General features: G+C 38.8%; 1 protein-coding gene across 1 annotated transcript in view; it reads left to right on the plus strand.

Moving 5' to 3' along the window:
* The window catches only part of SEMA3D (semaphorin 3D), a 191,210-nt gene that overhangs the window by 73,053 nt on the left and 104,353 nt on the right, over window positions 1-13,804 (plus strand). The window contains exon 4 of the mRNA XM_062179057.1: window positions 8,306-8,466. Within this exon, the coding sequence (XP_062035041.1) occupies window positions 8,306-8,466 (161 nt within the window). The remainder of the gene's footprint in view (window positions 1-8,305; window positions 8,467-13,804) is intronic.

Genomic DNA, 13,804 nt, shown 5'->3' on the forward strand with positions numbered 1-13,804 from the left:
TGAGAAACTGACGCTCCACCCAGTTCAGGATCTCTGGCGAAACACGCAGGGTTTCAGGGTATGAAATTTTGTTCGTGTGACAGTCAAAAACTGAGGAAGTCTGTGTTGCTCAATCCTAAATTTATTAGATTCAATATGACTAACCACTCCCTTCCTTTCTGGGGTGAAGAGGAAGAATGTAGACCATCAGGTCAATTTTTTTTTCCAGACTAAATGAACAATTGTATGAAAGGACATTAAGAGGGAGAAACAAAAATTCTCTTAGGAGCAAATGTTTATTTCAAACAAGAGCAGGGGTGACCTGGTCCTTAGCCTTCCTGTCAAGTGAGGGTGAGTGGGATGTTCGCCATTGCTCTGTTCTGCCATGGAGAACAAAGTGGTTATGTGAAGCCCACTCAACCATTGTGGACCTCATTGATTAGGTAACCTGTGGGTCAAGAAGGATTATTGATCAGACTTCCTTGTGGCTCTAAATGTTTTATCCCATAATTATGTTCTTCCCAATGGTTAGAGAAGTCTGTTCCCAGGAACCAGAGTAGCAATAGGCAGTGGATAGGAAAATGAGTTTGCTGTTTGATATGGTCTCAATTTCAACAAAATTAGGCATGAAGTTTTAATGCTATAGAACTTCTTTGGTTTCTTGACCCACAGTGAGAAATGAGAAAATCAAAGTAACTTTATTAGGTTTGTTGAAGGAAATATGGATAATTTTACCCCATTTTACTACTATAGTTACATAACAGTTGCTATTTTAAGTACTATTGTCCTTTGTCAAAAGGCTTTTTTAATTTAATTTTGTTTTTTGAGAGGCAGAGAGACAGTGAAAGAGAAACAAAGAGAACTCCTGTCTGCTGGTTCACTCCCCAGTGGCTATATATAGCTAGGGCTGGATTAGGCCAAATATGTAATTTGGGAACTCAGTCCAGGTCTCCCATGTGAGTGGCAGGCACCCAATTACTTGATCCCTTGTGGCTGCCTCCTAGGGTCTTCATTATAATGCAAGAAGTTGGAGTTGGGAATGGGAGCTGGAATGGAACCCAGGCACTCCAATGTAGAACCTAAGCCTCGTACCAATGTCTTAACTGTTAGGTCAAAGGCCTGCCTCACAAAAAATAAATAATAAAAAAAAATAAAAAATAAAAAAATTTTTATTTTTACTCTGGACGAGCACTTCCTCTTTACTTTGCTGCAAGTCCCACAAGAGCAGGTACATGTCAGATTTGTCTCAGTGTCTTACCATGTACCTGGTACTCTTCAATGAGTTAGTCATTGCCCCCAAAAGTCATTGCTTTTCAAGCTAGTGACTCTTTTGTGCTGTCAGTGAGAAATTACATTGCATATGGTTACTGACTACATGCAAACAAACCAAATTTCTTCCATGACTTTTGGGAGGGTATCAAGAGACATTGATGAAGACTATGGGAATATGATGATTTCATGTTGTTGTTGTTTTTTGTGTGCGTGACAGACAGAGTTAGACAGTGAGAGAGAGACAGAGAGAAAAGTCTTTCTTTTTCTGTTGGTTCACCCCCCAAGTGGCCGCTATGGCCGGTGCTGTGCTAATCCGAAGCCAGGAGCCAGGTGCTTCCTCCTGGTCTCCCATGCGAGTGCAGGGCCCAAGGACCTGGGCCATCCTCCACTGCACTCCTGGGCCACAGCAGAGAGCTGGACTGGCAGAGGAACAACTGGGACAGAATCCAGCGCCGGGACTAGAACCCTGGGGTGCCAGCACTGCAGGTGGAGGATTAGCCTAGTGAGCCTTGGTGCTAGCTGATTTCATATTGTTTATAAGGATTTTAATCCCTAGCACCATCCTGTTTCTCTGTAGTGGTTTAGTGGTCACAGGTCAAGAATATCTTCTATTTGTCTGCTTCCCATGAAAATCTGTCATAAGCAGTGATGTTCATATTCAAACAAGAGGAGTACATGAATAACAATATCTTTATTTATTTGGAAAATAATCAGATTATAGACTTTCCAAGAGTGGAAATTTGAGTATCTGAGTGATCATAAACTAAGAACAAGGTGATAGAATAGCATACAGTTAAAGGAAGAGTGAGAAGAAGTGATCATGGTGGAATAAGTCTGAAGTTTAGGTCCATAGAACAAAAAAGTCATTTAGGACTTGGAAGTATGAGGTGCTGACATTGCAGGGCAGAGCAGGTTGCCTGGGCCTCCTCTGAATAGCATGTGTGAAACAGTGTTCCCCCTTCACTCATGGAGAAAAAACCCAGTCTTCTTGTCCATCCAAAAGACTTAAACACTGTGGACGATCTCTAAAATCGCATGCCTGAGATTGTCTAGTTTAGGAGAGAGAGAAGGAGGCTCTGAAGACATCAGTTGCTGAATCCTGACACCCAACGAGTTTATTGGCTGTCGATGTTAAGGGACAGGCTATGGAGTTAAGAATTTTTATTCTGCATTTTGCTTGATGATCCTTGCAGGAAAAAAATGGCTTTGTTTGGTTTGGCAGAAATGCAAGAAAGATAATCTGCTTGGGGAAGAGGGAACCTGTTCCAACTCCTGACCCAAGATCTTTTCCTCATGTGTGCGTCAGCCTGAGAAATGTTCATATGTAATACCCAAGTCTAATTATTTAGTTTGGCTACCAAGGACTGGTGAAACATGCTTTAATCATTTTGATGCTAGCATTGTCACAAAGCAACATTAAATCATTTGGAAATGATAATACTCCAGGTTAGTCAATATTTTTGCAGCTGTTTTTTCTTTCTAACTTTGTTTGAAACTAAACCAAATAGAATTGGTTATGGTGAAAGAAAATAAAGCAAAAGACTATGTCAACTGTATCTTTGTTTTCTCCACTATGTAAGTAGGGACAAAAAGTGAAATGCACAGTCCTTGAACATCTTTCTCTTCTGGTCGGCATTGCCAAAATTCAGGGATTCACCCTGGTTCAGAAACTTCTGGGTGGTTTTCGTCACACCTCCATCCCCTATTCTCATTCCTATTGAACACCACGGTCACACTTGCTTTCCAACACTCAGAGGCTTTGTCGCTTTCCTGCATAAAAATGTTTCTTAGTGATTTCCATTCACCTATGTAATAATTAAACTGCCCAAGCTGACATCTTGGGCCCTGGTTGCCTCACCACTGCCTTTATGTCCCATCTCATATCTCTTTGCCCCTACACAACCTCCATGTTACAGCATACCAAATTCCTTCAATTCCACAATTCTGTACTACATGCTTAATTTGTCACAGACTCTGAGTTAGGTGGTGGGGATTCAAAGACGTGTAAGTTGCAGTCTTTGTCCTGTTAAGAGCTCACACAACGGAGAACGATGCGGAAGTAGCCCTCTGTTATCCATAGAGGTTACATTCCAGGATCCTCAGTGGATTCTTGAAACTGAAAATAGTAGTGAACCTTATTTCTATATATCATGTTTTTCCTCTACAACCCTACTAATGAAAAAGTTTAATGAAGTAGATACAATGATAATAATTATAGTAATATATCATAATGAAAGTTAGATGAATGTGAGCTCTCTATCTCTCTCAAAATATCTTATGTACTGTGCTTCCCTTCTTGGGATGACGTGAGATGATACAGTGATTATGGGGTGAGATGAAGTGGAGTGACTGATATGGGCATTGTGACATAGTGTTAGGCTGTTATTGTTCTTCTTTTTATTCTGCTATTTATTTATTTTAATTTGACAGATAAAGTTATAGACAGTGAGAGAGAGACAGAGAGAAAGGTCTTCCTTCCATTGGTTCAACCCCCAAATGGCCGCCGCAGCCAGAACTGCGCCTATCCGAAGCCAGGAGCCAGGTGCTTCTTCCTGGTCTCCCATGTGGGTGCAGGGGCCCAAGCACTTGGGCCATCCTCCACTGCCTTCCTAGGCCACAGCAGAGAGCTGGACTGGAAGAGGAGCAGCCGGGACTATAACCGACGCCCACATGGGATGCCAGCACTGCAGGCAGAGAATTAACCAAGTGAGCCACGGCACCGGCCCCAAGGCTGTTATTATTCTTCTGACCACAGTCACCCCCATCAGAAGGAAGTGTTTGGAGAGACACTGCACCATCAACTGAACCATTACAGTGTTGGGTGGGTGGTATGCACAGTGTGGAAGACGCTGAGTGAAGGGATGATATGTGTCCTAGATGGAACAGAAAACGAGGTCATGAGATGTCATACAGCTGCTCAGAACAGTGTGCAATTTAAAACTTGTTAATTGTTTGTTTATGGTATTTTCCATTTAATAATTTTGGGCCACGGAAAGAAAATCGTGAATGAGGAGGGAGTATTGTATTAAAAATGCAGTAAGTGCAACCTGGGATGCCATATGGCATCAAGCATTCTAGTGCGATTATTGCCTGGTAGAAAGTTCCCTTCAAAAATCTCATCAAACTTGTATCATCTCATTTTACAGGGTGTTACACAATTAAATATTTGAGAGATTTCTTTGCATTTTGTGCATTCTTCTATTATAGTTTATTTCATATATGTTATGTTTTATATACATATTCATTCCTGCACCAATCTGTGAGCTCCTTACAATCAAGGCTCACTAATCCTACAATTTGAACATTATATGCAGTATAGAACCTGTGCTACTAAGTACTTGTAAGTGTTTGTGGAATGAGTAGCTTTTTATTTTAATATCATAAAAAGTATACAAGTGGGGGCTGGCGCTGTGGCTCACTTGGTTAATCCTTCGCCTTGAGGCTCCAGCATCCCATATGGGCACCAGTTCTAGTCCCGGTTGTTCCTCCTCCAGTCCAGCTCTCTGCTGTGGCCTGGGAGGGCATTCAAGTGCTTGGGCGCCTGCACCCGCATGGGAGACCAGGAGGAGGCACCTCGCTCCTGGCTTAGGATCAGCGCAGCGCCTGCTGTAGCAGCTATTTGGGGAGTGAACCAATGGAAGGAAGACCTCTCTCTCTGTCTCTGTCTCTCACTGTCTGTAACTCTACCTGTCAAATAAATTTTAAAAAAAAGCATGCAAGTGTTCAACCTTCATAATTCTGGTTTAGTATGAGATTATTTCATTCTTTAATAGGATGTATTTAAATTGGAGTTTAATAATCATATTAAAAATAACATCATTTATTGAACTTCTTCAATTAGGCATAGTTCTAAGAACAGTATATAAATTACCTCCTAAATTTAATCATCCTGAGAACTATATGATTTGTAAAATACTATGATTCCCTTTTTGTAGGTTTTATGTAGATGTTAAAAATACATTATCATTATTATAATAGTTGATGCTTGCCTAATGTTTGCTGTGTTCCAGGTAGTCATGTGTTAACTTATTTATTTCTCATTTATTTCATAGTTTCTTTTATTATCCTAATTTTATGGTGGGAAAACGGAAGCACAGCGAGAGTCGGTGACTTGCTCTAGTTCACATAGCAGTGAGCTGTGAGGCCAGGATGTGACGCTGGTTGTCTGGATCTAATACTTATTCATTATGCTAAGCCATGTTTCATTTAGTGATTAACACTGTAAAGTATGCTTCAAAATAATTGATTATGACCATGACACTTGCAATAATACTCACACAAACTACTTTGCTCTACTAGTTGGACCAAAATATATTCCTGGGAATATCCTCACATAGTTTCACATTCACCCATTCCCATCTTTGTGAAATAAGGGAAATCCCATGAAAGAAACAGAATTGGCTGACCAAATGAAGGTTGTGTGAGATGCATAGCTTTTCGCTATGAAGGCTTCAGATTATATTTGTCATAGCTGTTTTTTGATTGTGTTCTTCTCTTCCCAGTTCTCCTTTGTGATTGGTATGGAATGATGTTAGCCCTGCAAAGCTAGGCTGATTGCATGTGGAGCTGCTAAAAAGTATTATACCATTGTGTCTCCCATCTGAAAATGATTAAAGTTATATTTAGCTTAATAGAAAAATAATTAGTATAGAATTCAGACCTCTAGCCAGTGTACACAAAGCGTGACCCATAAATGTTAATAAGATATTTATGTTTGGGAAAACTACACTCAGTTGAGATTTCAGATAGTATGTCTCCTTTAGCATACTGCCTTTGCTTTGCGAAAACCAAGACAGAAATCTAACTTAGAGACTAAGAGAAATTACACGGATGCATTTTATAGTAGAAAAAAGAGTGAAGAAAATGTTCAAAAATATGAGATAATAATATATGTCACAGTTGATGCATGAGGCAAATATCATTTTACTGCATTTGAAGCTGGCGTAATTTTTAGAAGTAATCTTGATGTATATTTCTGAGTTTTTAAAAAATCTTTCTCATCAATTGATAATGAATTACTTTTGAATACTGGATCGGCATTGAAGCCTAGTGTTTTACGCACAAAGTGGGCTTTAGTGAGGTGATGTATGATATTGTTGCCGTATTGTTATGCAATATTCCAGGGTTATAGAGGCTGAGCTACTGTTGTTAATAGTTAAGGTAAAATCTGTTAAAAAGATTTGGATTCTTTATAAGAGTGAATATCACAATTATAAATAAAGCAATATATTTGGATGTACAGACAAGGATCAAAGAGAAATGAAGTCTGGTAATTCAGAATCAGTGATCAGCGTGGCCACCACACAATTTTGTGTCTTTAAGGCATGTGATTTCACCTTGATGGGATTAAATGCCTTAAATAAAATTGTGCATTTGCGTTCATTGATTGTCATGGTCTCTTTCAGTTTTGGAAGTCTGAGTCCGTTACTGGTTCAGGCTCATAGCTCTTTCAGAATCAGTTTGCTTGCTTTCTGTGTTTGCATTCTTTTCATGCACCTACGGAATAGAAGCAGTATAATCCTTCAAACGCAAGCATCAAACACTATTAAAAGTAAAAGGGAGAAAAGACAAGCCACAGACTGGGAGAAAATACTTGCAAAATACATTATTTGTTAAAGGATAATTATCCCAAATATGCAAATGTCTATTCAAACTCAATAATTAGAAAACAACCAATTTTTTAAAAAGGGGTAGGGGAGGCAAGGACCTTAACAGACACTTTACCAAAGTTATGCAGGTGGAAAATAAGCACACAAAAAGACACTGCACGCACATATCTTTACGAACATAAATTAAAACAATAAGATGTGACCTGTTGGAATGGGCAAAATCCAGAATACTGACGATGTAAAATGCCAGTAAAGCCGTGGAGCCACAGGAAGTCTCATTCATTGCTGGAAGGAATGATCCGTTCTACACTGGCACGGGAAGGGTTTGCCAGTTCCTTGCAAAGCTAAAGATGCAGTGCAACAATCATACCCCTTGGTGTTTACCCAGAGAAATGAGGAACTTATGTTCACACAAAAACTTATGCACAAATATTTATAGCAGTTTTATTCAGCCTTGCCAAAACAGACAACCAACCAAGCTGCCCTTCAGTAGGTGAGTGGGTAAATAGCCTGTGGTACCTCCAGACAGTGGGATATCAGCACCAACTGAGTCATCAAGCCATGGAACATGGAGGGAATGTGAGATCACGTTACTGAAGGAAAGAGGCCAGTCTGCACAGGCTAAACACTGTCTGATTGCAACTGTGTGCCCTTCTAAAAAGGCAGACTGGAGACAGAACCAGGATATGTGCTTCCCAAGCGATGGGGATGGAGGAGAAGGATGATTAGGCAGAGCACATAAGAGTCTTAGGGCAGTGAAACTCTAGTGGTCAGTGCGGTCATTAGACCTGTGTCCAAACAAACATGTACAACACCGAGGTTGAGCCTCATGTAAACTGTAGAGTTTGGCTGATATGTGATGTATCCGACAGTCTCACTGATTATGAAATTAACCAATGTGATGGGGATGTTGAGAATGGGAAGGCTATGTGTAGGTAGGGAATATACCTGACATCTCTGAACCTCCCTCTTGATTTTTCTGTTAACCTGAAACTGCTCTAAAAATTATGAACTTTACTTTAAAAAATGTAGGAGCAGAAGAAATGCTTTGAGATTTGTGATACTCTTTGTTGCTTGCTTTATATATGTATGTATATTATTGATAATTTTATCAGTTTGAAAATATTACTATAGATAAACATCTCAAGTTATAATTTAAGAATGTGAACATAGGATTGTAAAAATATTTGCCATCTAATTGTTTTTGGATTTTTTGTTTTATATTGTCTAATGTCTATTTTTTCCATATTGCATTAAGAAAATGCAAATATCCCCTGCATCTATTTCTGAATGAGTGCATGTGAATTCTAAATTGCATATACCTGAATGGGAGCTTTCATGCTGTGTGTGTGCATTTTCAAAGTGGGTGAATATGTATTAGAGGCATGTCAATATTTTTCTTATTAACAATTTTTTCTTCCTTTCCTTCTTTTCCTGTGCCACAGACTTGCTGCTTTCAAATAGCTGTATTCCCTTTCTGGGTTCATCAGAAGGATTGGATTTCCAAACACTTCTGTTGGATGAGGAGAGGGGCAGGCTGCTCCTGGGAGCCAAGGACCACATCTTCCTGCTCAGTTTGGTTGACTTAAACAAAAACTTTAAAAAGGTCAGTTTGTTTCCATGTCTATAAATATGTGGCTGATTGGATTTGTTTTGTTTCATCTGTGTTCTTCTACTTTGATTTTAAATGTCTTGATGTCAAATGCAGTCTGACCAAAAGAACATACTGAAAGAACACATCATATCTGGTACTTTTTTTGGATAATTATGGTCTTAAGTACATATGCATGTTGTTTTCTACAAGTGAATGATTACAAAAGTAGTAAATCTATACTATTTATACAGGAGACATGCACAATTTTGAATTGGAGAAGTGACAAGTGAGTTGCTCATCAAGAATGAACATTTATATTCATGGAAATTGTCATAATTAAGCATACCTGGAACTCACAGTGTGGTCTTGATAGCATTTATCACCATGTTACCTTCTCCACACTTTGACTTCACATCTGAATCAGTTTCTCATATGGGCCAGACACTCTGGGCCAGTGAAGAGTAATCAAGCCCCAACTATGGAGTCATTAAGAAAACTGCTAAAAGAACATATACACTAGTTATTTAAACTTCAAAAGGCGATTGTCACTATATCCCACATTTTCAGCCAGCACTGGGAAAAGAGGGAAGGGATGCAACACTTTAAACTTAGCAATTATGATGAGCTAGCACTTTACTAAATATCATTGTCTGTGCCAGAGAGAGGAATATCAGGACTGGCAAGGACTGAATGTCTCGTGAGAAGACTTAATATATGACCTGTCTTAATATGTGAGGTAGCTTGTAGTTTTGTAACTTTCTGTTTCAGAAGAATTGTAAATATATACATATATAAAACACGAGGAGCCATTGCAGTGTTTTAGGTGGATAGTTCCTGGTATTCCTAGACCCTTGGACCCTGAGGTTCATATATCATTTATCTGCAATGACCATTTAAACCTCTCAAGGTGAGATACGTTGCATAACTAACTAAATATCAGTTGCTCTGGTACTTGAGTATTTATCTCTGTATGTTTTGATATTGTTTAATTAAGCTCTACATGAGAACATTGGCTTTAAATTTTAATCATTTAACTTTTTAAAGAAAGTTTATTTATGTATGTGAAAGGCAGAGTGATGAAATGAGAAAGAGGAGAGGGAACTGAGAGAGAGAAAGAGAGAGAGAGAGAGCAAGCAAGCGAGAGCGAGAGTGTGCTATCTTCTATCTGCTGGTTCACTCACCAAATAGCTTCATTGCCAAGGCTGGGCCAGACCTAAGCCAGGAGCCTGGAACTCCATCAGTGTCTCCCATGTAATACTTGGATCATTTTACATTGCTTTATCAGGGAGCTGGATCAGAAGTAGAGAAGCTATGACTTGAATCAATACCCACATGAAATGCTAGCTTTGCAGGCAGTGGTTTAACCCGCTGTACCGCAGCACCAGGCCCAATCGCTTAACTTTTAAGTAATTCTGCCACGTATTTTTAATCTCCCTAAGGAAAAGGAGCTATAAATGCTCAGATTTCATACAAAAGAAGTAATCTCTGAATCCAATTGTATTAGTGCAGTGTGTGTTTCTAGAAGACAAACTGAAGCCGAAAATACTGCTGATGATTGTTTTTGACATGTGTTAATCCAAACACACAAAAAACAAAGGATTCTGTTTTTTTTCCTTTTTTAAGATAGAAATAATTTTTTATTTTTAAAGTTAAATGATTTTAGCATTTTGTCACATTCACTTCATAGGTGGATATTATATACACATATATACTCTTTTTTTCTTGAATAAAAGGCTAGTAATAATCAACAAATGATGAATTCCTGGCAATGATTGTAATGTGGTGAAATAATGGTATATTGTCATGTGTATGGTATAATTCAATAAAGCAATATTTACAACCAAGAGTCTCTTAAAAAAAAAAAACACACAGGTATTTTGTAGCCTGGATATTGTTTAGCTTGAAGCAAAGCAAGCAATTAATGTCATAGTAGAATTTGAGCACTTTGTCCTCTTTATGATGGGATAGCCTTCTTCCATTTGTTCTAAGGCTGTGTTTGTTCTTTGGGAATTTCTTTCTAAAGTGCTCATGGTCCTTGGGGAGCCCATCAGTGGTATTAAGTAATATCTCAGTCATCAACAAATGTCATCGCAGGAGGTGGCAGTTTTTATGAAAGAGGACAAAGAGAAATCTTAATTAACTTTTTTGAGATTTTGCTTTAAGAGATTCTTCATAGCTTAAAAGGCATTTTTCCAAATACATCTAGTTTTAATATAATAGCAAAAAGCAATTCTTGGCTTTTAAGAGAATTTGTTCTTGTTATGTTCTTTGCCTTCAGGGATTGGAGAAAAGGTCCGTTTGTCTGAACTGAGTGTATTAGATCATTGCTTAAAATACATCCTGATAGCATAATGTCCTTCTCTGACTATTTTAAGCAAGTCTCTCTTTGGCCATATTCCATGTCTGAAATGTGCTAATATTTAATAAAGTAAATGTTTATGAAATATCAGTTTCCCCTATGATGGTATTGAAATGAATGGTTATTTGAATGCATTATAAAATTGGAGGTTTTCTACGTAACTGATATTTCTTCATATCTCCATAAAATGTATAATTCATGAGGGTGATGTATGCAGTGGTAACAACTTGTGTTTGTGTTGGTACCCACCATCTTAATTTATATAAATCACTCCAGTGCTAAAAGGTGCTCCACAGTAGCAAGTAAGCGTCAAGATGTAGGCGTTCAGCAGCAGTGAGACCTACGTGGTTTGCTTTGGCTCAGTGCCTCTCGGCAAAGATCCAGCCTCCTCTGTGGAGGAAACCACACATGTTGGGACTCTGAGGGGCTGAAGGGTGTCCTTTGTGCACTTTAGAATTGAAGAAATCTGCAAGACATAATTGAGTTCTAAGTGACCAGTTGGGAATTCCTCCCCCTACCCACTCCAGGGAAATTTAAAAAAAAAAAAAATCTGTGGAAAATACTCCCTTGGAAGTAAGCAGAAGTTAAGATAGTTGTGTACTTGCAGTTTTTGTACAGACTAGGCTCTGTTTACTGAAAAGAAGTTATCACTCATTTTTTCCATGACATTTAGTGTGGAGTCACCAGAAGTTTAAGCCAAATCATTTACAAAATGAGTTAGGTAATAAGCACTTAATGATACCCTTATTAATATCTTTATTCTTTCTTGTTCAGAGTAGAATTTGGGTCTAGAACAGAATGGTGGCAGGTGTATATGACAATATATGATAATATTTTTTAAACTTTTATTTAATGAATATAAATTTCCAAAGTACAGCTTATGGATTACAATGGCTTCCCCCCCATAACTTCCCTCCCACCTGCAACCCTCCCCTTCCCACTCCCTCTCCCCTTCTGTTCACATCAAGATTCATTTTCAATTTTCTTTATATACAGAAGATCAGTTTAATATATATTAAGTAAAGATTTCAACAGTTTACACCCACATAGCAACACAAAGTGAAAAATACTGTACAGCACATTAAGGACAGAGATCCTACATGATATTTTTAAAAAATTGATTAATTTTCTATGCAATGTCCAATTTAAAACCAAGTTTTTTTTTTCATTTTCAATTATCTTTATATACTGAAGATCAATTCTGTATATACTAAGTAAAGATTTCATCCGTTTGCACCCACACAGAAACACGAAGTGTAAAAATACTGTTTCAGTATTAGTTATAGCATTACTTCACATTGGACAGGACAGATCCCACATGAGACGTAAGTACACAGTGACTCCTGTTGCTGACTTAACAATTTGACACTCTTGTTTATGGCGTCAGTAATCACCCAAGGCTCTTGTCATGAGTTGCCAAGGCTATGGAAGCCTCTTGAGTTCGCCAACTCCGATCTTATTTAGACAAGGGCATAGTCAAAGTGGAAGTTCTCTCCTCCCCAGAGAAAGGTATCTCCTTTGATGGCCCCTTCTTTCCACTGGGATCTCACTCACAGAGATCTTTCATTTAGGTTTTTGTTTGTTTGTTTGTTTTGTTTTGTTTTGTTTTGCCAGAGTGTCTTGGCTTTCCATGCCTGAAATACTCTCATGGGCTTTTTAGCCAGATCTGAATGCCTTAAGGGCTAATTCTGAGGCCAGAGTACTGTTTAGGACATCTGCCATTCTAAGAGTCTGCTGTGTATTCCACTTCCCATGTTGGATTGTTCTCTCCTTCTTAATTCTATCAGTTAATATTAGCAGACACTAGTCTTGTTTATGTGATATCTTTGACTCTTAGACCTATCAATATGATCAATTGTGAACTGAAACTGATCACTTGGACTAGTGAGATGGCATTGGTACATGCCACCTTGATGGGATTGAATTAGAATCCCCTGGCACGTTTCTAACTCCACCATTTGGGGCAAGTCAGCTTGAGCATGTCCCAAATTGTACATCTCCTCCCTCTCTTTTTCCCACTCTTATATTTAACAGGGATCACTTTTCAGTTAAATTTAAACACCTAAGAATAATTGTGTGTTAATTACGGAGTTCAAACAATAGTACTAGAACAAAAAAAAATACTAAAATGGATAAAGATTTACATTGTACATCAACAGTCAGGACAAGGGCTGATCAAGTCACTGTTTCTCATAGTGTCCAATTCACTTCAACAGGTTTCCCCTTTGGTGCTCAGTTAATTGTCGCTGATCAGGGAGAACATATGATATTTGTCCCTTTGGGACTGGCTTAATTCACTCTAATAAACAAGTGACTGTGGAGGAAGAAAGTCCAGTTTAGACCTTTTGGAGAACTTCCACTCTCTAGAAAATAAAACTTAGATGGGAATTCTGCTTGTTTTTCTAAACTCTACCATGACCTTTTTTGGGGGGAGAAAGGAGGATCATGTCTACAGGGATGTAACAGATTTAAGGGCAAGTATAAGCATACATTATGAGCATGTGACTGCTTGACATTTAAAGAGGTCCTACTAAAACTGGCCTGGGGTCTCTAGTCCGACAAGAAGTACCCTGAGGACTCCTCTGTGAGACACGTTGAGGACAGATAATGTCCTTTCTTTCCATCTGCTTCCCCCAACACCAGACCAAACACAGCAAAGAGAACCAGGCAGAAGGGGCTACATTGGCCGGAAGGACCTGGATCTTGACCTATACTTAGCATTTCCTGCCCTTGTGTGTTGGGTTGAGTTTCCCCCAAAGCCAGCTAGCTCTGAGATAGACATTATCATGTAGAATAAAGGGGCATCTTCCAAGGATCAGCACCTTGGGAGGCAAGCCAGGAAAATGGTGTTAGGCCAGTGCTCAACTGAGTTTATCTGTCTTTCCCATCAAATCCACTCATTGAGAACATCAGAGTTGTCTTTGAGATAATGCATGTCTGAGCGTGGCTCTCCCCTATTTATACACCACTGACAGCTCCCCGGCAGCTTCA

Source organism: Lepus europaeus, chromosome 20, assembly GCF_033115175.1.
Source record: "Lepus europaeus isolate LE1 chromosome 20, mLepTim1.pri, whole genome shotgun sequence".
Taxonomy (NCBI): domain Eukaryota; kingdom Metazoa; phylum Chordata; class Mammalia; order Lagomorpha; family Leporidae; genus Lepus; species Lepus europaeus.